At 33.7% G+C, this 27950-nt stretch overlaps 1 protein-coding gene across 4 annotated transcripts in view; it reads right to left on the reverse strand.

Annotated features, from left to right (window-relative positions):
* Window positions 1–220: 220 nt before the first annotated feature.
* The window catches only part of EEA1 (early endosome antigen 1), a 108316-nt gene continuing 80586 nt past the window's right edge, over window positions 221–27950 (reverse strand). For all 4 annotated transcript variants that reach the window (XM_077845795.1, XM_077845796.1, XM_077845798.1 and 1 more), the window contains 11 exons: window positions 24293–24623; window positions 22539–22640; window positions 16726–16920; window positions 10812–10994; window positions 5672–5857; window positions 4978–5109; window positions 3825–4010; window positions 2630–2868; window positions 2239–2359; window positions 1483–1581; window positions 221–796 (listed from right to left, as the gene is read on the reverse strand). In XM_077845795.1, the coding sequence (XP_077701921.1) occupies window positions 674–796; window positions 1483–1581; window positions 2239–2359; window positions 2630–2868; window positions 3825–4010; window positions 4978–5109; window positions 5672–5857; window positions 10812–10994; window positions 16726–16920; window positions 22539–22640; window positions 24293–24623 (1897 nt within the window). In that variant the 3' untranslated portion in view covers window positions 221–673. The remainder of the gene's footprint in view (window positions 797–1482; window positions 1582–2238; window positions 2360–2629; window positions 2869–3824; window positions 4011–4977; window positions 5110–5671; window positions 5858–10811; window positions 10995–16725; window positions 16921–22538; window positions 22641–24292; window positions 24624–27950) is intronic.

Consider the following 27950-nt stretch of genomic DNA (forward strand, 5'->3'; position numbering starts at 1 on the left):
CCTGCTTCTCCCTCTGCCTGTGTCTCTGCCTCTCTCTCTCTCTATCATAAAAAAAAAAAAAAAAAAAATTAAAAGAATTATTTAAAAAAAAAAAAAAATATATATATATTTCAACATAAACTGCATTTAGAACACTTGAGTGGTAAATTTATAACGTAACAATGCAATTGAGCTATGGATCTATATATAAGAAAAACAGAAAGCTTTATAGTTCTGTGCATGACTTCACAAAGATTATTTAATATAATTAATGTGCTATTGTGCAACATATATGATGTGATAATACCGCCCATGTACATTTTTGTACACGAAATTTGGGAGAAAGAAGTAAGCTAAGGAAGTGTATTCATGTCATTTGTGAACAATGAAATTATATTTAAAAAAATACATTGCTATTTTCTGTCCAAAGTTTATTTACATTTCATTGGCTAATTCTAAACTTGGCATGAAAGCTGTTCCAGGGGTTAAAATGGAAAAAAGTGATGAAAGATGAGCCCAAGTCTCACAAAAATAGAAGAGTTTTTACTTGATAACATTCCAAAATATATGAATTCTAATTTGGTCTAATATTGCAACCACTGTCCAAATCAAATAGTAGTCCAAGACCTCTATTAAGTGCATTTATTAAAAATCTAATGTTAGTGTAATACTACTCTGACGTTGTGATAACCCATTATCCTTGCAAGTCATTGAAACATGCATCACAGACACGAACAGGCTTCTTGGAAGAAGGAGTTAAGGCATTTTTGGCTGAACACTCAGCACAGAAGATATTTCCACACTGTCTGCAGTGATGCTGTAAATGACAAAAATTAAACAATTTCAAGCATATGACTATACCAAAAGCATTATGAGACTACAAGAATACTGCAGACTGCACTGTGAAGGCATATTAACTTTCAAGTGATTAGTGTCTTATTTAATAATATTTCAATATGTCAAGTTATCCCTTAGTTATCTGAATGTTTCCTATTTATCAGATATTATGTTAAACATTTTATATGAAATTTATCATGGAATTCTCAAAAGTACCTTAAGAGGCATCTAAAAAGTGATAATAAAGCACTTCATTTTATCAGGTGAAAATCATTCCCATTTGCCAAGTATTTCAGGCATAATTTTGTCAAGGAGAATATAAACCTGAAATATCACAGGGTATTATTTAATTTTTTTTTAATATCTGCTTTTTCTTTAAAAGAACCCAATGATGACTAAAACATATGAGCTTAATACTGGCCCATTGGTTCAGAAAATGATTATTCCAGAGAGTAACCCAGTAGGAAGGCAACAACTAAATTTAAAACTAAAATATGCTGACCAGAAACTAGACTGTATAAAACTTAATGATTCTATACAGTTGCAAAGTAAATCAATAGAAAATATTTTTAATCTGTCAAATGCAAGATATTTTGATGATTAAGACATTAATTGATACTGAGAAATAAAATCCAGAACCATAGCAATATGAACAAAATCATTTACCCGTCTCACTGTTACTGAGAAGCCTTTCCCACAGGCCATACAGTTTTGTACTTCATTGTCTTCAGCCCATTTCCTATTTAACGCTTGTGTGTGTTTGATCTATTAAAAAACAAAACAAAACAAAACAAACAGCTGCCCATACATTATAATATTCAACATTTTAAAGACTGATGCATAATTTCTAATTGGGTGCCCAAGCTTTAGAATTTTGACTTATAGGCACCACTGGATAGAATTTTAAAAATCAGAAATGCTTTGGTCAGCTTCCATTGTCAAAAGTTACTACATTCTTAAGTCCGAATGATATAAATAGATAGATAGATAGATAGATAGATAGATAGATAGATAGATAGATAAATAAATAAAGTAAATCAAATTTTAGTCCTCAAAGTCATTGGTAATTTCTAATCTTTAGCGATTTCCCATCCATGTTAATCTTTCAACCTTCCTCAGCACCAAGTCCATTGCTTCTTTAACACATAGTGACTCACCTATTCCTTGGTGTTTCTGAATTTTCCCAGTACTGAAAATTCATGAATGACAAGGCTTTCTAACTAATCCCAGGGGTCTCTCCGGCAAATTCTTTTTGCTTTTATTTAACTATCCATAACACCTACTGTGTGGTAGTATTGACAGTAACCATTCAAAAGTATTTATTAAATACAGGAGTTTGTTTGTTTTAAAGATTGAAAATATGCTTTTCACTAAGAGTTCATTCCAGTCTGAAAAACAGCCTCACATTACCAGATGACTTACTTGAAGGGATTGATTTTCTCTACCCAGTTCCTGCACCGCTGCAGTGGTATTATCCAGCTTTCTTTGCAATTCTAGGACTTTGGTTTGAAGTTTTTCTATTTCACCTTCTCCTTTAAGATATCTAGAACAGATTGCAAAGACATCATTAACTTTTTTTAATGATAAAGATCTTTCCAGAACATAGATGATAAACTACTTCAGTAACTTCAAATATAATACATTAATTTCAACCACCTGATTGTTTTAAGAGTTAAGTTTCTAAATAGCTACATAAACACCTGCAGGACATATATACTTTTCTTAAGATTCTTCCATTTTAAAAATTGTGGAAAAAGACCATCTTTTCATCACCAAGAATGGAAACAAACTAATTTTACTAGACATCAATCACCTTTCTAGTAGTGCTCTCCTTTCATCCTGATTATTCTGAACTGTAGCTTCCAGTACTGCAATTTCACCCCGTAAGTCATCTGTCTGTTTCTCGAGCTCACTGACTCTCCGTTGACTGGACTGCCACTCCTTCTTTACAGTGCCTAAGTTTTCATTTAATGCTGTAATCTGCATGGTAAGTTTAGCTTCGTTTTCTTCATGCTTCTTCATTCCTATTTCTTTTTCTTTTATTTCAGAATGCTGAGAAAAGAATAACAGAGGGAAAAGAAACCTATTACAAAAGTAATGCAAAATAAATTTATTTAGCTATTGAATTTAAAATATTGGCAACACAAATACTATTACTTATTTAGGAAAGAAGGCAGGATATATTTCATTTTACACTAATTAAATTGATTCCACAAGTATCTGTGACTCTGAACTGGTTCAAAGGCCATCATGCTGAAATGATGGTCAGCAAGCTTCTTACAAGAGCAATTAACATAAAGCAATTTGAGAATTTCCCTTTCTCACTAGAGCAGGGGAAGAACACATAGTTAGGGAGAGCAACGTGCTCTGGACACAAAGTCGGCATTTTCAGTCTCAAATCCACATGCATCTTTTTCTCTATCAACCTGCCAAAACAAAAAAAACACAAAACAAAACAAAAATACAAATTCTTTAAATCATTGTGAACTTGAAATTGCAAATCTTCAACTAAAACATTCAGCACTCAAGTTATGTGGGGATATTTGGACTTAATTCAATAGAGGAAAGCCAGATGCTTCCCATGTTGGCATGCACAATTTAGGGAAGGAAAAGTAGACTTTGGTCATCAAAATTCCAAACTGAAGTTTCCGTTCTCCCTTATCAACCTTCACTTTGACCAAACAAATGAGTTTAGCGTTATTAGCATTCATGCCATTTACCTCAATCTACATAGCTGTGGATTTGTTTTCCTGGCACTAAAAGTCTTTTTATTTTTTTGAATTATGTTTAATTGAATTTTCACTTATATAAACCAAAATATAATAACAGACTAAAATATTTCCAATCACATATCAGCTCTTTGAACAAATCAGATCTTCTTTCTCAATCAAAAATTAAAATACTAGGTGAGAGCATTTAAATCCTAACTTCTAAGGAGAAAAATCCTCTTACTGGATTGACTTAACAAAATCAATTACAAAACACACTCCCACCATTAACTTACTGACCAGTTTAGCTTCCTTCTCAGTAAATTCTTTCTTGAGCTCATCTTCTTCCTTTTTCATCTGCTCTTTTAGCATTTGCTGGTTTCTCTTCTCCTGTTCAAGGGTGGCCTTCAGAGAATCTACTCTCCCTTGAAGCTCTAATTTCTGCTGAATCAAAAGTTGTTTGGCATCCTTGAGATTTGTTACCTCCTATTGAAAAAGGCCAAAAATAAATCATCCTTTATGGTAAACATTTCCAAGCATAGCTGATATTTATACAAGTTATCATAACAATATATATAATTTGAGTTTTAATCTCTTAGGAGATTCTTAAAGTTCAATATTTTAAGCAATTCGCTAAAAAGATGCAAGATTATTTACTTTCTGCTCAACAACCATTTTAATTCAAGTAATAACTTTACATGCATGTTTTGATTAAAATATGTGAAAAATTTCTACCTCTCTGTTTTCCCATTCTTCACTTAGCAAGTTTACTGGTCACCATCTTAGGCATCACACACTGTGTTAGGTTTTAAGAATATATATAAAGATGAATTATATACATTAATTGCTTTAAGGAAGTCACAGTGTGCAAGAACATAATGATATAAAGTGATAAATTATAAAGCAAAATATGTATATTGGTAGACATAAAAGGTAATGAGAGTGCTCAAGAGAGAATTTAACCTTTCTCTAAGAAAATTAGAAACATTTTACAAAGCAAATTATAGACAATTAGTTTTTTCAACTGGCAGCCTAGTGAAAATGTTCAAAATAGAAAGGGAAAATGTTCAAGACAGATTATTAAAAGATTTCAGGGAAGAAAAACAAATAAAAAAACAGTATTCCCTAGAAATCTTAATTCTAAACTCTTACATATTTTTAAGTTTACTATCTATAAGCATGATGTTCTAAATCAATATCTTTTTTATTTTATTTTCATTTTTTAGGTAGTCTCCTCATCTAGTACAGTTACTCTGCTTTATTCAGTAATCTGAAAACATAAGTAACATAGTTTCAATATACATATAGATAGACACTATTCAACAAAAGGGTGAGAGCATTGTCAAAACAACAAAACAATGTGTGGCATACAGTAAGTTCTCAGTAACATATTTATTTTTTATTTAAATGACAATACAGTACAGAGGAAAGAAAAATGATTATCTTAACATACCTTTATGCTTTCTTGCTTGTGGGACTTGAATTCTTCACTCAATTTAGCAATTTCTTTTTCCTGTCTACACTTAATTTCCTCTATCTCTGCCAATTTAGATTTTTCATTTGCTAGTTCTTTCTCTTTCAGTGACTGTAGAAAAATAATTTATTAAAAACTAATTTTAAAGTAAATACTTAACTGAAAATCAATGTAAGAAAATAACTGCTACTATTTAGGACACTGTCTCTGTCCCTTTCTACTTAAGTTAACTTGAGCAAACTACTTACCTTCACTTGCCTCTATGTCCTTATTTATACAATGTGAACAACAGTAAGATCTTTATAAGCATTAAATACTGTTAATACCATAAAATGAATAGTATCTAGCCAAAATAAGAACAGTGCAAAATTTAGCCAAAACTACCGTTCTTATTCTCTCATTAATGCTGTTATCACTATTACTATTATTACTAGCAATATCTTTATAAGGCACTAGTTAATAGTATTACATATTACCTAATTTAATATCTATACTAAATAGCTCTTTTTAATCCTCATTTGATAAGTAAAGGAACAAAGGGTTTAGAGTACATCTAAGGAGAGCTATTGAAGATAAAGGTGATGCCTATATTAGGTAAGAGATTTGACTAGATGATTTCTAAAGCCACTGCAACTCTCAGATTCTAGATTTAGTCAGAAAATAAAATAAATACCTTTTCTTTTTGAATATCTTGTAGTGTTTTACACTGCTCCTTCAACTGCTGTTCTTTCTTTGCAGAATCCTGCTCCAATGCAGCCTTGGCAGTTTTCAGTTCTTGAATCAATTTATTTTGGTTTCCAATTTGATTTCTGTTTGAAATCAAGTCCTCCTGTGCTAGAGAAAGCTTCTCTTCTACAGACTTTTAAAAACAATTTTCCCAAATTATTATATGTCTTTTTGTTTTTAGCAAATTTTAACAGAAATACAACAGCATAAGCACAGTAGAAAGCAAAATACTATAAAAAGATAGCTTCTTATACCCTTCAGTAAGATTACGCAAAAGAGAAAGAACACTAGACAACTCTTTTGCCTAAGGAAACAATTTTAGTATAAAACACTTAATAAAATTGAAGCAATTCCAAAACCTTTAGAAATAATCCATAAGTATTAAATATCAAATAAGAAGGGATCATATCAAACACCCTCAGGGCAGCTGGGGGAGAGAGAGAGAGAGAGAGAGAAGGAGGAAGAGGAAGAGGAAGAGGAAGAGGAAGAGGAAGAGGAAGAAGAAGAAGAAGAAGAAGAAGAAGAAATGGGAAGACATGAAAAACAATTTAAAAAGAGATGTATTTAAATGCTACATCTATATTACATATACATATATGTCTTACACGATCTATGATGTCCCTTGACATGCTGAAATCTTTAATACATTAAAAAAAAAAAGTTTTTTATTTTTGGGGAAAAAAAAGAAAAACTGTATTTCACGTCTACCAACCTGATCAAGTGAACCAAAAGAAAATCAACCAGACATCTGGGGCTCTATTTCTGACAAAGCCATTAGCCCAGCCTCTTAACTTCCAATCTATATGGTAGAAGTAGTGTTGTTAGTTAACAATGCCCATAGTTACTGACTCTTCTAAAGCTGAAATATTTTGTGAAGCCAAAGCTGGTGGAAAGGGCAAGCTTTCTGATCTATTATGTTCCATTTCAGGGTAGCTATGGCAACAAGTGGGTGATGGATGGTGGCAGGAACCTTGCCACTCTCAGTTGCAACTGTAAACAATCATCAGGGAAGGAGAGGAACTCTAAGATGCTCTTCTACCATCTGGAAGAAGTTCATCTTTCTTATTCTGTAGACACAGTTCCTTTGAAAAGGAGGCAGAAGATAAAATCTAGGAAAGATCCCTGCTGGCTAGGCTTGGCTATTCAATAAAAAAAAAAAAATAGATAAAAAAATTTTAAATGAAGACCTTATTTAAGTAGTTTCTCAAGCTTTCTTAAGGAGAAAGTTTATTCCTTACAAATAAACCCAATTCAGAAGTCTTTCTAATAAAAATGAAATTTCAATTTCCAATGGCTTCCAATGAATACTAAAAAACCCTAAGGTTTCTAAGTCACTAGTCCTTTACTAATCAAGCAGCTAACCATTAACTGAGTGTGCTCCTTAGGTAAACAGGGAGGTAAGAGAGAGTCCTTGACTTAAAGAAGCTGACTCCATACCTGAAAAACAGAACCAGCATGTAAAATGGAACCTATACACACTAGGAGAGCATTTGCTATGCATCAAATGCACAGAAAAACAATGTGTGTGAGAGAACCTTGCCTGGAATGTGTTTACAGAAGCCTTCATGGTAAATGTGGGAACTGGCATAAGTATCACAAAGGGTGAGAGTGATTTCAAGTAAAAATAATACAATTTGACAAAGTCTAGCCCATACAGTCTATAGCAATTATTATTATCAACTAATAGAGGTCCTGATCTAACACTAACTACACCAAGGCTTGCTAAATACTAAGTTAACAGTACCCCCAATCTCTGCCCACAAGAATTCCAAACTGCCCATGGTATAAATGACATACAATAGAATTTTAAATTCCCAAAATCCCAGTGACTAAATCTTTAAAATCAAGCTCAAAATCTGCACTCTTCTTTTCTGAAGATGCCTAGACATATTGCTCTTATCTCTGAATATTTGTCTCTGTCATTCAGTGATATACTGCCATGCCTTTTAAATATTCCTTTTATCTTTCTTGTTGCAGTCCATATTATTTTCATCTGCTCAGCATCTCTTCCTTTAAGGAACTCCCCTCTCCCACTCAATGTTTTGTGGACCTATCTTTAACCACCCTACTCCCACTAGAACAGGCAAATCCCTGAGTATATCAACTACCAACCTTGACCCTGAATACCACAATCACATTATAGCAGTGCAGTTAAAAAGGAATTTCTGCAGCATTCTGTGGTAACTACTGTTTCTTGCCTGCCCAACAATTTTTCCCTTTCTTCTTTCAAAATAAAACTTAAAATTCTAGTTATTGCTTTTTCTTGATGTCTGGTTAAATGACATAAGGAATGGTATAGGCTAATGGTTTATATTTAATTCTAAACTTACCAGGGTACAAAATATAAGTTAAATTCCACTTCTATCTCTCTTCAACAGTAAAGAATAGCACAGGGCATAGCCAACTTGAAATATCCAGTCAACAAGCATATAAGTATTTCATAAATAATCCAGCAGATGGGGCTAAAGGCATAGATCAGGCCAGCTTGTCTTCCATTCTACTGGTGTCTTGAAGTAGTACACTGTCAGCCCACAGATGGCAGCCTTGACTTAGGCAGGTGTCATGTAACAAAGTTCTCAATCTCTCCCTTTCTCACTTCTAAGCAACAAGATCATATAACATCAATGAAGCAAAAGAAAAATAATGGCTGATAACCATCTCTTATTCTGGTCCATAAATATCATCTGAAGTTCTCCAGGAATTCTTTTTTTTTTTTTTTTTTTTAACTTCCTAAGTAGTTCAGATACTTCTCTTTTTGGATGCATTACTAATAGAATTCAGCAATATTCTATTTTATATTTAAAAATCCTAGCGAAATGATAACAAGAGTAAAGGGCTATGAATCAGAACTGGGATCTAATCATGGGTCTGTCATTGTGCAACTTTGGGCCTGCCACAAAGCACTCCAGGTCTTAGCCTCATCTGCAAAAGGAGGCTTTGGAATAGAGGATCTAGCCATGTCTCTTAATAGTTGAAAAACTCCTCAGTAGCCTTATTCCTCCACTTTCCCTTTATGTCCAAACATTTCAATCTTTTGAATTTTTCTTTCATGTATAAAATTATTAGTATACAATGTAGTTTTCAAGCATAATAAAAAGAGCTGTTAGCTTAGTGAAAGAATACTGATCTAAGAGCTCTATGTCCTGTCACCAGGTTATGCTCTTGGGTAAATAATACAGCTCTATGAGAAAAAAATTAGTATGATTTCTATAGGACTTCTATAATCAATTATTAAACTTCATCTCTTTGATCAGCTAAACATCCTTCTAACTCATCTACATTCTCCATCCTTACTGTTTCTGCCATCACACATACCTGGATTATGCCATGTGTCCTCTCTAGTCTCCACACTCAGCCCTGTTGCTCCCCAATCCATTCTTTATCCTCAGCCAGTCACTGACCTAACCTACAGATCCAAGCAAATCTTTTCTGTGGTCCCTCCTGCCTTTAGGGTAAAGTCCAAACTCTTCCACAGACCTTCCCTGCCTTTTAATAGTGTTAAAAAGAAAAAAAATACCAATAATTTAAAACTACTAGAAAACAGAGCAATTGAGACACTCTCTAAATGTCAGGTGGTATTTTCTTCTTATAACAACTCGGCATGAGGAAAATTCTTTGACCCAAGTTTCCTATTTCTTTGTCAAATCATTAGTCACCACTGGTTCCTGTGATTCCATTGTGGCCTATCTGTATTTAGCCCTCCTGTTTCACCCGATCTCTCTCATTCATCTCTTCTGCTCCTTCCTCTTGAACTTTAAGCCCAGTGTAATCAATTCATACCTTCATTAATGGAATTTATGGAGAAAAGAAGATAATAGCCTCTTAACTAATCTCCCTACCTCTAGTTTATCCAGGTCCAATCCAGTAGTCCATAAACCTCTTCCAGGTTAAGTTGTCCAAAGTACTATTTTCTTCATTTTATTCCTGCTGAGACTCTTTATTTCCCCCCTCAAATATAAAGTCCAATCATCTCTGTTAAGCGTCTAAGATACTTCATGATTTTTTGATCCCAATCTTTTAAAACTTAACCACCAGACAGAAAATAGCATGGTAGTCAACTGGTAACTGCCTCCTGGCTCTGGTCATTTCCCCTGCAGCACGTTTTCCCAAATGTGCCTAAGTGAAATGATCTTCCTCATGACTCTATATATTCAAATTCTATATATCCTTGAGAATCTGTTCAAGTCCTTTCTCCCTCATAAAGTCTTCCCTATAACAGCCTATAATAAAATATAGACATACTATATTTATATATAACATATAAATATCCTGTGATTTTCAACAAAATTTTTCAATAATGTACTTTAAATTAAACAAATAAAAAAAACTAAACAGGGAAGAAACAAAAAGCATAATACTTCACCATGACAAAAAAATAGAGAGAACTAAGCTGAATCTTCTGGGAGAGAACAAAAATGTTCCATTTATCTTAGAGAACTCATCCTTAATGCTACATAAAAACTATCCTTTTTGTATATCCTTCATTTTAACATGATATTTTAATCATTTTAACATGATATTTTAACTGATTAAAACAGTACTGTCAAGAACAAGGTTTCCATATATGTTTAGATAATTAGGGTTAAGTTTACTTTGAGCTAAATCTCTTAATTTTAATCATTAGACTTTCTGGTAGTCTTGAGAAGTTGACCAATATAAAAAACTAAAGTCAATACTGCCTGACAAACAACAGGAAAATGCTTGCGTTTTCACAAGTGGTTTACATTTTAAAACTCCTTGGATTTTTCCATCAGCAGTCCTTTTTAAAAGTTACCTTCTTCCATAGACAGCGGTCTTTAGATAAGCTAATAATGCAGTAATTAACATATTTCCAAATTATTTTATTATTACAGATGTTATTTTTAAATGCCTGTATTTACCTATACATTTTATAATATAAAACAATTTAAATTTTAAAAAGCATGTTACAAAAAAAAAAAAAAGGCACGTTACTCCAAAAATAATAACAGAAAAGAAGCATCACATTCTATAAATACTAACATTCCCTTGCCCATCTGGCTCAAATCAACCATTTAATGAATGTCTATAAGCAACTTACTGAGTTTTTGTGATATATTTTACTATACCTTAAGATCTTGCCTGGTGGCAAGAAGCTCAGATTCCTTCCCATAGAAATCAGACTGAAGCTGCTTTAGATTATCCTGACTTTTTTCATAGGTATTTTGTAACACTGACATTTTTTCTTTCTCTGCTGTAAGTTCCTGGGCTGCTTGTGTGGACTGCTGCTGTAGTTTACTCTCAAGTTCTGTCTGGAACACACAATAGTTATTTAGAACAGTATGCATATCGAAAACCAGTTACAAATATAAAATGAAATCCACACAACTAAGAAGATTCCTGAGAACAAAGTAAACAGCATTTAGGTCCTAAAATTCTTATTTAATCAAGAGTAACTTACTTACTCATTACAAACTTAAAGTATGTACAAAATCCAAAATCTAACAAGTCCCGATTTAAAAACCAAAAAATAAAAAAGCATTAAGTAAAGAAAAAAAGTATTTCACTGGGTGATATCAATGTGTCGGGAGACTGAGAATAATAACCACATTCTGATAGAAGATGCAGTGCTAGATGCTTTAGAAGAGGATGTAATTTAAGGTTGAACTAAAGGAAATTTCTATATGAAAGAAATAAAAGAGTCATTACTGTGTTAAAGTCTATCATTTCTACTCCTTGAAATTCCAGAATAACTTGGGAAATTTTTACAGATTATCTTTATTAACAAGGCAGAAGGAAAGGAAAATCTTGCAAAGGTCTGACTTCTCTAAACTTGTCTTTAGTTTTTAAGATTCAGGAGATATGTACAAATATGACATACTTAAAATTTGTGTGCACATTAGGAAAATAAACACTTGGCTTTTAAAATAAAAACACTACTTCAATGCAACTTTTGTTAACCAATGACCAATGACCCTCCTGCTCCAAAATTCAATATTCATCATCTCCTTGTCCACATCTTACTTAACCTCCCAGTTGTATGGGAGGTTGAAATGGCAAATGATGTTCCCTCCTAGAAACATTTTTCAAGCTTGTTTTCAGGGCACCTATCTTATTGATCATTCCTTCTTAAAATCTTTTACTAGTTCTTTTGTTTGGTCTCTCAATATTGTAGAACCCCAGGGTTCTGTCCCTGTCCTTCTTTTATTCCATACATAGTCTCTTTCTAGAAGATCTCAACTACACTCATGGCTTTAAATATCATTTATTTACAACTGACTTCTGAATTATGTTTCTAGCCCTAACCTCTCTGCCTAAACTTTGGCCTCATTATGATCAAGTACTCCCTGACATCTCCATTTCAATGAGTGATAGATATCTATCTTAAGCAGAACTCTTGATCCTGACACTGCTTATCAAAAAGCTGCTACTTTTCCCCAATAAATATTATCAACTATGCACTTATATAAGCCACAAATGTAGTTATTCTTCTTTCCATCATCAAATGTAGTTGATTCTTTTTTCCATCATCTCTCATCATCTAATCAGCAAGTTCTGATGACTCAACTTCCAAAATATATTCCCAAATCATCTACTCACTCCTAACAACACTTCAGTTCATGCTATCATTATAACTGTCTGGACTACTACCAACACTTTTTCAGTGCCTTCTCTGCTTGCTCCTTTATCCCCCTGTAGTCAGACTGTACCATTTTCCGCTCAAAATTCTCCAACTGATTCTAATTATTCTTAGAACAAAGTTATCATTATTATTGTCTTATAATCTATAAATTTGCATGTATATGCTTTGGCCCCTGTCTACTTCTCTGAGCTCATTTCATATCATTCTTCTACTCTCCCACTATATTTAACCAATGTTGGTCTTCTATTTTTAGAAAATCCCAAGCTTGCTCTAGCTTAAGGTCTCTGCACTAGTTGTCCACCTGGACCTTTTGTATACACAGCTCTTGTCTTTCATGTATCAGCTCAAATCTCTTCAGATTTGATTTCTTCTTTGATCACACAGTCTTTAGTAGGACTCTGTCCCATCACTGTCTTTCATATCACCCTCTTTAGTTTCTTCCCCAAAAAGTGTAAGCTCCATGAAAACAGTTTCCTTGTCTGTTCATGGCTGTATCTCCAACACCCAGAATTGTGCCATGGTATAAAATAGGTGCCTAGTAATATTTCTTAAATGAATAAATGACAAATAGATTGGAGGTGGAAAAGGCTGGGATGACTATTAATAAGCTATTCTAATAGCCTGGATAGAGAACAAAATAGCCTGGACTAAGATTGTGGTCATGGGAAATAAGAAAAGAGAATGGATTCAAGAGAGCTAGGAGGCCGACTGACAGGAGGTGGTGCTAATGCCTATGGAGGAAAGGGGGTTTGATCTCCCTATATGTTATCTCATAGAATCCCATGTCACCTCCTTTCCACTTCTTCCAACTTAGATTCTTTATGATGAATAATTCCTGGACTCTTTTTTCATCTTGAGAACTATATTGCTATTACACATTTTCTTTTATAGAATACTACTTCTTTGCTTTAACACTTTTCCCCCACAAATCTAGTTTTCTTTCTCTTTAATCTAATCTTCATGGCTTTCAACTAAGCCCTCTGCAAAATCTCAGTGACAACCTTTAATTAAAGGCCCTTTTGGGCTCATATTTGGGCTATCATTATCCTTACTCTGACAAACTCATTCATTCATTCATTCAAATAATTATTGATGGTTTATTTGTCAAAAAACACAGTTCTCTGACCCTAAGGAACTCAAAAATATTAGTGGGAAATTAAAGAAAAAAAGACATCAATTAAACAGTTTGACAGTTGCTTTAATAGAAGTAAACCCAAACTTCCAAAGGAGAATACAGGAAGGTCAGTCATTTACAATTTACCCTTCACAAACTGACCAGTTTTTGCTCTAAAATTGATCTGATCACATTCCATCCTTCTTAAAAATCTTTATTAATCCTCCAATATTAAAATTTTAAAGTGGAAATGACTATATATCATCTACTGTGATATGATTTCATCCAATTCTATTGCCTTATCCCTCCCCTCACTTCTCCATTTACCATGTACTCCAAAAGCTAATGTTCTTTAATGACATTTTCTAAGTCTTACAAACATTGCTAATATTGTTTAGCTCCTTGAAATATCTAATTTCCTCTTTTTTAATGTTTTAAAATTATAATCATCTCCAAAGGCCCAGTTAAAATGCTAGCTCCCTAGAAAGCCAGTCAAAATTTCCATTAAGTTCTAATTTTTCTCATATTTCTGTTTAAGTTTGTTTCATTCTCCTTTATACATTAGTTTTTCCCTTACATACCTACTTCCTTATTAAATTATAAGCTACTTGAGAGTTAAGGGTGCTATCCTATTCATTCTGTATTCCCACAATAGATTTCAAATAAATTTAGTATAGGGGCCTTGACTTATTTGCAGGATCCTACTTACAGGATCCTTGATCAGTGGCTCCCAAACAATCATATATATCCAAAATATGTGTGTGGGTATGTGTGTGTGGATTACATAAGTGCATACACATACATATCTAGATCCATTTAAACACTGTTTTTTTTTTTTTTCTATTGCATTGTGGGACAGTTGTAACTTTGTCACAGACCATCACTGCATAGTCAATCATGCACACCGACATACTTCCATGTAATAGCAAACTATTTTGCTTACATACTGCACTGGGGACAGTCCTGCATATTTTAAATATGTTTTCTTAATCTTTACAACTCTATAACTCCATTTTATTTAGCCCAGAAAGATGATTCACTTCCTTATGACCATAAATCTAATGTGTGTCACACAAAATTTAAATTCAGATCTTGCCTAACTCCAAAATTTATCCTTCTTTCCATGCTACACAGCTCCCCAACAAAACCAAATTATACTTGCCTTTCAATGATTCTCTAGTTACTCTAAATTCAAAGTCTAATTTACATTGACTATCAACCCAACATTCCCCAAAATGCCATCCACCATCTATCCCAAAGTTAAAAAGTGTGCTTATTTTAGCATCCATACACTAACAGAAACTAATATAGCCATGGCTGAATGTTTGTGTCTCCCCAAAAAAAGTTCATGTTGAAGAAGTCCAGATCTACAATGTGATGGTTATTTGGAACTGTGACCTTTAGGAGGTCATCAGGTCATGGGAGTACAGCCCTCATGAATTAGTGATTAGGGATTAGTGTCCTTACAAAAAGAAACACAAGAAAGATTATCTCTCTTTCAGCCATATGAAGATACAGCAAGAAAGTATCTGTCTACAAACCAAGAAATGGGTCTTCACCAGACACCAGACATGCCAGTGTCATTATATTTGACTTCCCAGCCTACAAAATTGTGAGAAATAAACACACTGCTTACACCACCAAGTCTATGGTATTTTTGTTATAGCAATCCAAACTATGACATCTACTAATAAAAGCATTTCCTTTAAATGATTCTTTTTTTTAAGCTCTCATAATTCTTAAGGTGTAATCTAGTAAAGCCATGCAAAGTATAGGCAATATACATTAATCATAAATCTAAAAGAAATCATATTGTAACTAATAATTTAAGAAAATGTGCTAAAAATAGCTGGGTTTTATTTTTTTTAATTCATGAAGGTATGCTATAAAAATGAAGATCTAGGGAATACATAAATATGATATTAATAGATTGGGGGAAAAGAATTAACTCAAGATACCAAAGCATACAATAAATGTATTGTGATAATTATATCCTGACTTATGATTATATATAACACCAAAAATGCACAGGCAAATTTGTCTACTATTGTTTGTGTTATTAGAAAATTACTCTTTTGTAAAGAGAAATAGAAATAATTGACAGTTGTCAACATAAAATACCTATTTGCAAGGTTAATTTTTTTTCCTCTCATAATGTGATAGCCCACTCTTAATGACAGGACATATTTTGTTTGTTCTACATAAGAGAGATTTCACTTCTCAGGGCGCCTGGGTGACTCTGTCGGTTGGTTATACATCCAACTCTTGATTTCAGCTCAGGTCATGATCTCAGGGTTGCATGTGAGACAAGGTTGTGAGATGGAGCCCACATCAGGCTCCATGCTCAGTGCGGAGTCTGCTTGAGATTCCTTCCCTCTACTCATCCCCACCATTTCTCTCCCCTGCTCTTGCTCATATATTCTCTCTAATAAATAAATAAATCTTTAAAAAGAAGAAGAAAAGACTTCACTTCTCTCTTCTCCATTGACCAACTGGCAAGCACATACCAACAGTAATGAAAAGTTATTTTTGTTCAACTATTAAGTACAATCTATCTTGTCAACTCTTGGTACAGACAAGTACTAAAATATATTTAAGAATAAAAAATAGATGCTCAATAATAAATTAGAATAGTTGAGAAATGAAAACCAATAAGATGCAACTTGAAATATCAAACAATTTTAACCACATAAAGCCTACACTCCTGAATTTTTTTAATATGTACCATTTTATGGGTTTTGTTCTTGATTATCTTCCCTTAATAAGGATAATTTTTAAATTCCTTTAAAATTTTCTAATGCACTAGAAATATTATATAAATTATTTCCATAACATTAAGTGTTAATTATATTATTACATAAAAAGGTAATTTTAGGGCAGCCCCGGTGGCTCAGCACCACCTTCAGCCCAGGGTGGGATCCTGGAGATTGGGATCGAGTCCACATTGGGCTCCCTGTGTGGAGCCTGCTTCTCCCTCTGCCTGTGTCTCTGCCTCTCTCTCACTCTCTATGTCTCTCATGAATAATAAAAAAAAAAAAGGTAATTTTATATCAGATGATTAATTTGAAATAAAGATTATCTAAAAACATGGTTCTAGTGAATGGAAATCCAGACTTACATATTTAATTACATAATTAAGAGCTTTTATACATTAAAAAATACTTAGAAAAATTACTTAGAAAAATTTTGAACATATATAAATTTTTCTTTGCTGCAACTCATCTGTTATATTATGAACTGCAAAGATTTTCTTCCCATAAAAAGTAAACAAATATCGTATTACTACCTTCTGTGAAATAGCAGTTTTAACTTCTCCTTGGAGTGCTTCAATTTGCTTTTTCTTCTGTTCAGTCAATTGCTTCAGCTCATTTATGGTCCCCTGAAGTTGTTGTTCTTCTTTTTCCTTTTGTTTTAAAGTATTCTGGGCCTGTACAACTTGTCCTTGAACTGAATTGAGTTCCAACTTCAACTGATGAGAAGTCTAAAAGAAAATAAAACCTGTTTATTAGCATTCATCATTCAATCAAGACACGTTTACTGGGGACCTTCTAAATGCCAAGCACTACTCTAGGTAGAAACTACTAAGCCTGGTGGCCAAAGGTGACCAGTGGTAAATCAAAATACCAAACAAAAAAAATCTCTGCCCTCATGAAGCTTTCCTAATTGACACTATTTGCTATTAGATAACATGCTGGATTAATCTTCAATATGTGTTTAACCTTACCTCCCTTTCTAACTTGTAAGTATATATTTGGTATATATTATATATAAAATAAAAAAAAATATATAAATGAGCCAGAATAGTATAAACTTGTACTGTAGAAAACAGGAATATTGACATCAATCTTTAGATTTCTGGAATGTCTACTATCTTTCAAGAATATTCTCAAAATGCCAACTTAGCTTATTAGCCATGATTAATCAAAACGGATAGCTCCATATCAACTATGGCAAAAAAAAAAAAAAATTTTGGCAAATATGTTTAGTCTATGACTGATGATACTGAACTATACCATGTAATAGTTTCCTCATTCAGAGCTCTGGGGAATATTGTGCTACTACTTGTTTTTATAATCTACTAGGATATAATTCTCAAAATTAGGTATCATACAGAAGTCACATTGAGGTTCTACTATGGTCAAAGTGAATTACAATGATCTCCTGCCCTTCCAGCCAAAGTCATGTTTCCATGTTTTATGCATTTTGCCTTATGAACTTAACTTGAGCATTTGACCATATTCAAAGTTAATTTTGAAAAGTTTCACTCCTAAATATGGTTGCTTCAGCTTATCTCCCACACAAAGGAAAATATTTTTGTGCAAAACAGGAGTCAGGTAGTGTAACAATGATGATTATTATAATATGATGACCAATGATAAACTGATAACTAACATTTGAGCCTTTATTTTGTTATGTTAAAGGTACCAAGCACTTTGAAATATTTAAACCTATTTATCTCTTATTAATCCTATGGCATACTTTCTCAAAAAACAAGAAAGTTCTCAAATATACAACCTAACCTTACACCTAAAAGAGCTGGAGAAAGAACACCAAATAAAGCCTAAACTCAGCAAGAGAAGAGAAATAACAAAGATTAGAGCAGAAATCAATGAAATAGAAACCAAAAGAACAGTAGAACAGATCAATACAGCTAAAAGCTGGTTCTTTGAAAGAATTAATAAAACTGATAAACCCCTGACCAAACTTTACAAAAAAAAAAAAGACCCAAATAAATAAAATCATATAAGAAAGAGGAGAGATCACAGCCAATACCAAAGAAATACAATTATAAGAATATATTATGAGCAACTATATGCCAACAAATTAGACAATCGGAAGAAATGGATGCATTCCTAGAGATGTATAAACTACCAAAACTGCAGGATGCCTGGGTGGCTCAGTGATTGAGTGTCTGCCTTAGGCTCAGGGCATGATCCTGGAGTCCCAGGATTGAATCCCGCATCGGGCTCCCTGCATGGAGCCTGCTTCTCCCTCTGCCTATGCTCTGCCCCTCTCTCTCTGTGTCTCTCATGAATAAATGAATAAAATCTTTAAAAAAAATAAACAAATTACCAAAACTGAAACAAAAAGAAATAGAAAATCTGAACAGACCCCTAACCAGCAAGGAAACTGAAGCAGTAATCAAAAATCTCCCAACAAACAAGAGTCCAGGGCTGGATGGCTTCCCAGGGCAATTCTACCAAACATTTAAAGAAGAATTAATACCTATTCTTCTGGGGACGCCTGGTGGCTCAGTGGCTGAGCATCTGCCTTTGGCTCAGGCCGTGATCCTGGAGTCCCCGGATTGAGTCCTGTATCAGGCTCACTGCATAGAGCCTCCTTCTCCCTATGCCTGTTGTCTCTGCCTCTCTCTCTTTGTATCTCTTATGAATAAATAAATAAAATATTTAAAAACAATACCTATTTTTCTGAAGCTGTTTCAAAAAATAGAAATGAAAGGAAAACTTCCAAACTCTTTCTATGATGCCAGCATTACCTTGATCCCAAAACCAAAGACCTCACCAAAAAGGAGAATCACACACCAATATCCCTGATAAACATGGACGCCAAAATTCTCATCAAAATACTAGCCAATAGGATCCAACAATTCATTAAAAAGATTATGCACCACGACCAACTGGGATTTATTCCTGGGCTGCAAGGGGGTCCAACATCCACAAATCAATCAATCTGATACACTAATAAATGTTTAGTTTAATAAAAGAAAGAACAAGAACCGTATGATTCTCTCAACATATAGATGCAGAAAATGCATTTGATAAAGTACAGCATCCTTTCTTAATTAAAACTCTTCACACTGTAGAGATAGAGTGAACATATCTCAATATCATAAAAGGCATACACAAGAAGCCCACAGTGAGTAACATTTTCAATGGGGAAAAACTGACAGCTTTTCAAGAATACAAGAACACATCAGGGATATCCACTATCACCGCTGCTGTTCAATACTGTACTAGAAGTCCTAGCCTGAGCAATCAGACAACAAAAATAACTAAAAAGCATCTGAATCTACAAAAAAGTCAAACTCTCACTCTTTGCAGATGACATGATACTCTATAAAGAAAACACAAAAGACTTGACCCCAAAATTGCTAGAAATCATACAGGAATTCAGGAAAGTGGAAGGATATAAAATCAATGCACAGAAATCAGTTGCATTCCTGTACACTAACGAGACAGAAGAAAGAGAAATTAAGGAGTCCATCTCATTTACAATTGCACCCCAAACCATAAGATATCTAAGGAATAAGCCTAACCAAAGAGGTAAAGGATCAGTACTCAGAAAACTATAGAACACTCATGAAAGAAATTGAGGAAGACACAAAGAAATGGAAAAACATTACAAGCTCAGGGATTAGAAGAACAAATATTGTTAAAACGTCTATGCTACCTAGAGCAATCTATACATTCAATGCAATCGCTATCAAAATACCATCAAATTATTTCACAGAGATGGAACAATAATCCCAAAATGTATATGGAACCAGAAAAGACCCCAAATTGCCAAAGGATTGTTGAAAAATAAACCAAAACTGGTGGCATCATAATTCTGGACTTCAAGCTCTATTACAAAGCTGCAATCATCAAAACAATATGGTACTGGCACAAAAACAGACATACAGATCAATGGAACAGAATATAGAACCCAGAAATAGACCCTCAACTCCATGATCAACTAATCTTTGACAAAGCAGGAAAGAAAATCCAATGGAAAAAAGTCTCTTCAACGAATGATACTGGGAAAACTGGACAGCTACATGTAGAAGAAAGAAAATGGACCATTTCCTCACACCATACACAAAAACAGACTCAAAATGAATGGAGATAGGAATCCATTAAAATCCCAGAGAAGGGATCCCTGGGTGGCACAGCAGTTTAGCGCCTGCCTTTGGCCCAGGGCGTGATCCTGGACACCCGGGATCGAATCCCACGTTGGGCTCCCGGTGCATGGAGCCTGCTTCTCCCTCTGCCTATGTCTCTGCCTCTCTCTGTGTGTGACTATCATAAATTAAAAAAAAAAAAAAAATCCCAGAGAAGAACACAGGCAGCAACTTCTTTGACCTCAGCTGCAGCAACTTCTTGCTAGACATGTCTTCAAAGGCAAGAGAAACAAAGGCAAAAATGAACTTATGGGACTTCATCAGGATAAAAAGCTTTTTGCACAGCAAAGGAAACAATTAACAAAACCAAAAGGCAACCGACAGAATGGGAGAAGATATTTGCAAATGACACATCAGATAAAGGGCTAGTATCCAAAATCTACAAAGAACTTATCAAATGCAACACCCAAAGAACAAATAATCAGATCAAGAAATGGGCAGAAAACATGAACATACATTTCTCTGAAGCAGTACACATGGCCAACAGTCACATAAGAAAATGCTCTACATCACCTGGCATCAGGGAAATACAAATCAAAACCACAATGAGATACCACCTTATTCTAGTCAGAATAGCTAAAATTAACAAGTCAGGAAACAACAGATGTTGGCGATGATGCAGAGAAACAGGAACTCTCTTACATTGCTGGTGGGAATGCATGCTGGTGCAGCCACTCTGGAAAACAGTGTGGAGGCTCCTCAAGAAGTTAAAAATAGAGCTACCCTACGAACCAGCAACTGCATACTGGGTATTTACCCCAAAGATATTGATGTAGTGATCTGAAGGGGCACCTGCACCCCAATGTTTATAGCAGCAATGTCCACAATAGCCGAACTATGGAAAGAGCCCAGATGTCCATCAACAGATAAATGGATAAAGAGGGCGTGGTATATATACAATGGAATACTACTCAGCCACCAAAAAAATGAAATCTTGCCATTTGCAATGATGTGGTTAGAACCAGAAGATATTATGCTAAATGAAATAAGTCAATCAGAAAAGGCAATTTTTGCATGATCTCACACATATGTGGAATTTATGAAACAAAACAGTGGTTCATAGGGGAAGAGAGGAAAAAATAAAATGACAAAATCAGACAGGGAGACAAACCATAAGAGACTCTTAATCATAGGAAACAAAACTCAGAGTAGCTAGAGGGTAAGAGGTGAGGGGATAGGTAACTGAGTGATGGACATTAAGGAGGGCATGGGATATAATGAGCACCGGGTGTTATATATGACTAATGAATCACTGACCCCTACCTCTGAAACAAGTAATACATTGTATCTCAGTTAACTGAATTCAAATAGAATTTTTAAAAATTACAATAATCCTGTGGCATAGATTGTTATTAGCCCCATTTTACTGCTGAGGAAACAGGAGTACAGAGAGATTAAGCAATTTGCCTAAAACAAGGCAAAAGAACATACCTAGCAAATGGCACAGTCAGGATATAAATCTGGACAATCTGGATTCAGAGCTTGACACTAAGCCACTATAATTTTGCCACTTGATGACGGGTATCTAAAACACAGGTGGTCTCCTCTAAATCAACAACCAGACTACAATCACATAAAAGACTTCTGAGGTCTAGGTTTTGCTGCTTTAACAAACCAGATCTCTAGAAAAACTGTATTCCTAGACTCTAACTGCTAGAGGTAGGTCTTCAGAGAATAAGAATTATATATTATACCCATTTAGTTACTCATTTGCTTGCTTATTTTTGATGGATAGTAATAAAAGCATTAATCACAGAAAAAAACTATTGTTATACAACCATTAACATACCATTAAACCTAGACATCCATGAAATAAAGAGCCATTACAATGTTATTTCTATGGAAAGCCTATCAAGGTATTTTTCCCAATCATAATAATGTTCCTTAATCTAAATTATCTAGTTATAATTCTATAGTAAGTTGACTCAATTAACTTTATTAGTTATAATCCTTTATTTTGGGTCTTTTATTATAAACTATCTTAAAAAAATAAAAAAATAATAAAAAATAAAAAATAAATAAATAAACTATCTTAAATCTTTTTAGTAGTAGATAAAACATAAATGACAATTTTAAACTATTTTTGTGATCCATTACATTTCAGAGAAATAAACTTCCTTTGGCTTAAGTAAGTGTGAAATTATTTTGAAAATAGACTTTATTATTCTTCATATTTTATTTACAGAAAAAAATCTTACCTGCTTCTCTTTTTCAAGTGACTTTTTCAGTTCATTCTGTTCCTTAAGTGTATTCTCTGTCTGTACCTGAAGCTGATGCTTTAATTCTTTGCAAGTTTTTTCCTAAAAACAAATGAAAACTACATTATACAGAAAGTATTTGTAGTAAGTTTAAGAAGTTTGATTTATATGCTTAGTAAGATCCACACATGGAAATAAACTACAATCACTGATGGTTTAACATGGGATAGAATCATCCATTTCAGTTATACAACAGCCAAATATTATAGCAGTAAAGTAGAGGGACAGAAAAAGGTTAAGAGCTTCTATCATCAACCAGCACAACACTTTAGGAACCATATTTTTATGTCACGCAATTAATTGTAATTAATTAACGTGTCATGCTATTTTAAAAGTAGGATAACGAGGGGCACCTGGGCTCAGTTGGTAGAACATGTGACTTGATTTCAGGGTACTGCATTCAAGCCCCATTTGGGCAGGGAGCTATTTTTTAAAAAGCTCATAAAAGTAAAACAACAATATTCAACCAAATGGAAGAAAGGAGGGATGCCTGGCTGGCTCAGTGGTTGAGCACCTGCCTTCAATCCAGGGCGTGATCCTTGGAGTCCTGGGATCAAGTCCCATATTGGGCTCCCTGCACGGAGCCTGCTTCTCCCTCTGCCTGTGTCTCTCATAAATAAATATATTTTTTTTTAAAAAGTGGAAGAAAGGAAATTTTTGCAAAAGAAAGTGTTAAAATAAAGAATAATTACATATTACTAAATATGTGATTTATATTACATATAAATATGTTTATGTATACATATATATTATATACACATAAATTCACATAAAACAATCACAACTTAAGAGGAAAGATGTAAAGATAGGAAATATATTCTCCAAACAGAAAGGAACATAAAAGTAACCATACAAATATCATATATTTTTTGTGCTACTAAATACTTTCACTGACTTTTAGATTTAAAACAAGAGAATTTTACTTTTGCTGTTACTCTGTTATTCCATGTTAAAATCTTTTTTTTTGAAGGTTGATTAATTTATTTTAGAGAGAGAGAGAGAGCAAAGAGTGAGTATGAGTAGGGGGAGGGGCACACAGAGAGAAACTCAAGCTGACTCCATGCTGAGCCCAACATGAGGCTCAATCCCAGGATCCCGAGGATCATGACCTGAGCCAAGACCAAGATGCTTAACCAACTGAGCCACTCAGGCGTCCATGGGATAAAATATTTCTGAGAATACAAGCCCTCATTAAGCATTTCCTGAAACTGTGTGACTTTTGTTTCATATAGTTTAAATATGTTTTATGGTATCTCTAAGACATGGTATTATCTAGAGTCTTAGAATATTCAGTAGAAAATTAGAAAGTTTCTAGTACCAGAATTAAAAGTCAACAAGGTCTTTCTGATCTTTTTGGTTTTTTTCAGGCAAGTGAATAACATTTGTACCAGCAGCTACATTCTCTGTGAAAATGTCTCTGTGTACAAATAGGCAGCTATCTCTCCCAAATCCATTGTAACACAATAGAGAAAAACTGTATATCCAACTAAAAGCTTCCTGGGCCTCTGGAAATTTTACACACAAACACTAATATCTTTTTCTCTGGTTAAGCAATCCCACTTTCCTTCCTCATAAGAATTATTTAAAATCACTTAAATGTAGGATAAAAAGTCAACAGTGGGTTTAAGAAGAAAAACCAGTATATTTTAAATAAAAATCACTTCTACCTAACGTAGTGAACATAAACAACTAACCAAATCTAATATAGCAGCTTTTCCTTTCTGATTTTCCTTTTCAAATTCACTTTTAGAGTTCTTCAAAGATTCAGAAACTTTTGAAAAATTCTCTTTTGTTGCAGAAAGCTCTGTCATTAGAGTTTCTTTCTCCATCTTCACTTTTTGTAGTTCTGCTGCTGCTGTCTGAATTTTGTTATTCAATTCCTTGTGCTGCATCTTTGCATCTTGACTTAAATTTTCAATTTCTCGTTTAAGGAGTTTTTTTTCTTCCTCTTGCTCGGTAAGCATTTGCTTAATATTTTCAAGGGCTTCAGATTTTTTCTGTAGATCCAACTTTGTACTGGATACTCTAAATATTTAAGAAATAAGTTTTTAAAATAATGCATAATTTAGCATTCTTAACTTAGCATTAAAAATTAATTGCTATTTTTAAATTAATAATTTTGTTTTACAACTTTCTTGTGTAGTTCAGATGTAAAAATCATAATTTAATGTCATAAAACTGAAAATCCTTAAATCTGATCTGATCACTTAACAGATAAAGATGGTTTTCTTCAAGTTAAATAAATTAATGGTAAAGCCAAGACTATCTAAGACTCCTTACTTAATCCAGTCTTGTCTGTTGCAATGGATGCCCCCCAAATTGTACATATAGCAGAGCCTCTAGTCTACAATAGCCAGAAAAGGTTTTCCATGTAGTTTAAAGAACCTATTCATTGTGTTAACCCCCACGCATATAGAGAACTTTGTCTTCTTCCTTGAAAATATAAAATACATTATGTCTCTTTATATATTAAGCTTCAAAACATGATTAACCCAGAAAAAAACTAAAAAAAGAGAGAGAGATTTCATTTCAAACATAGAGAAAAGACGAACTATTTACTTTAATTCTAGAGCCTAGCAGATTATACAAGAGACTTGTTATCTTCTGTCCCTTAACATAAGTTTTCTACACCTGAGTGAATAAGCTTCAAGAATAAGAAAATGAAGATACAGCTTTAAGAAAGTTAAAAACTGCTGCTGCTTTGATAAAAGGAATAAAATTACTCACCAAAAGAAAAAGACACAAAAAGAAAAAAGAAAAAAGAAAAAAGAAAAAAGAAAAAGAAAAAGAAAAAGAAAAAGAAAAAGAAAAGAAAAGAGAAACACATTTGTTAAAGATCAACTATTTTTAAAGTGAAAATAAAACCAGATGCAAAGTAGTATTTCTGGAATGCATACTACTTCTGATATACTTTATACAATCAGTATAAATTTAATAATATGTTAAAGAGAGGTTGTTAAAAGATGTACTAGCCACATTGTGGAAGTTGGGTATTCATACAATACCAGAATTATATTTATACGCAACTCTAAAATTAGGACTTGATATATATAACTATGCTACCCCATAAATAATTATTATAAAATCATAAGACTATGTGAATCAAAGAAGGCAAAACAGAAATAAAGCCTTCTGTGTTCACTGTAAAACTAATTTTAAAAAGGGTCCTAAAGGAAATAATAAATCTACAATCATAGTTGGAAACTTAGCACTCCTTTCTCAGAAACTGACAGAACCACAGGGGGCAAAAAGGCAAGTATATTGAAAGTTAAACATTATCTGGAATGAATAAATCAACGGAACAAAAAAATACAAAATAGGGAACCTGGTCAATGGTATTGTAATAGTGTTGTCTGGTGACAGATGGTAGCTACCATTGTGGTGAGCTTAGCAGAACACATAGAGATGCTGAATCACTATGCTATATACCTGAAACTAATGTAACATTGTGTGTCAACTATAGTCAAAAAAAAAAAAGAAAAAAAAAAGAAAAAAACCTTTTTCTAAGTATTATTAATCACCTTGCCTAGTTGATATTTATAAAACACTTCATCCAACAGAGAATATACATTGGTACACATGGAAAATTAACCAAGATAAACCATACACTGGGTGATAAGACCATATGAAAAGTCTAAATTTTACAGAGTATGTTCTCTGTTCACAGTAGAATTAAATTAGACGTAACAGCTATCAAGAAAAGCTCCAAATACTTGGGAAGTAAACAACATACTTCTAAATACTCCATGTATCAAAGAATAAAATCACAAAGGATATTAGAAAGTACATTACACTATACACTAATGAAAATATATTGTAAGATCACAGTTGGAAGTAGAGTTGGATACACAGATGAAAGTGGGCTTGATAAAAGGGGAAACTTTACCCTGTTCTTTGGGCTGAGCCCTGGGATCAGGGGTAAAGTTTAGGCAAACCCAGATGTGTTTACCTAGTCCTTTTTTCCAAGGTAGTACAGGAGAAATACAATATTCCACACAAAAAATAAAAATAAAACAAAACATTTCCATAAAGTATACAGACAAAAAAAAGAAAAAGACTTTAGTATTAAAAGGTTTCCCTATCTCAACATGATAGGGAAGCCTAAGTGAGTTCTAAACATAAGATTAGAACATACAATAGAAATGGGCCCATTTACATTGAGCCCGTTAGAAATGGAAGCACCTTTGGGATTACAGGGCCTTGGGAAGAAGAACAAGAACCAACTTGGAAGTGATCTTCATGGACTGATGACTGGGTTCCAGAAGTAAATTAATTTAATTAAATTACTCAGGGGATGATATAAGGGATCACATGTGCTCCCCAAATACCTATGCACCCTAAACCATGATGCTAACAGTGAGAAGGAATGCCATACAATGCACTTCTATATCCTCAAAGTATCAGGACTTATTTCACTAGAAATAATACAAGAAATTTTTTTTATCATCACTCCCAAACAAAGACAAAAACCATAAAGGTGTCAAACAACTTAATTATCATCAATCTGATGGGTTTTTATTTCATTTCCCTAAAGGATATCTTTCCAAGGCTCTCAGCTTCCATTTTTACTACTGAGAGTCAAAAACCTTCATACCCTTGACACAGATCAAGTCTGTCAACTCAGAGTGGCCTATTTGGCCTTTAAAGGTAAAGTCTACTGAAATGTGACTAGTCATAAGCCCTCCTTTGAAGATATATCCAGATGAATGGAGTGGAACTGATTTTTATCCAGCAAAATTCTGGTAAGTATGTGTCCACTGAAGATCTTATGGAAAGACCCAGTGCAAGCATCAAGAACAAGCTAAGCAAGAGACTAATTCTACCTTAGAAGTAAGAAAAGATGCTCCATCTCAGCACTTTTATAAAAATATGGGTTATGTCTGCAGGCACACACCCCTTCTGCCACCAAGGACATCTGAATTTTCATATATCACTGAATCTCTTAGATCCTAGTATCTTCTAAACTAACCTACCCTTATACTCAGAGTTGTCATAAGCCCATTAAGCACTTAGTGCAAATGGGAAAAGACAATCTTCCTCAAGGTAATTTATTCTATCTGTTGAAAAAGTGTCATGCTATACTACGACATATAATAATCACCTGCAGAAACCTGACAAACTACAAAGAGGGTGAGTAACTGAAAATGAAACAGATACTACAAAAGGTGAACAGTCACAGGGAAGCTTCCACATTAAAAAGCTATAAAAAGAAGAACAAACTGAAACCAAAGTCGACAGAAGAAAATACTAAAGAGAAGATGAGAAATAAATGAAATAGAAAATTGACAAAATCAGGGATGCCTGCCTGGCTCAGTTGGTAGAGCATGCAACTCTTAATCTCCAGGTTGTGAG

This window comes from Canis aureus, chromosome 13 (assembly GCF_053574225.1).
Source record: "Canis aureus isolate CA01 chromosome 13, VMU_Caureus_v.1.0, whole genome shotgun sequence".
Taxonomy (NCBI): Eukaryota; Metazoa; Chordata; class Mammalia; order Carnivora; family Canidae; genus Canis; species Canis aureus.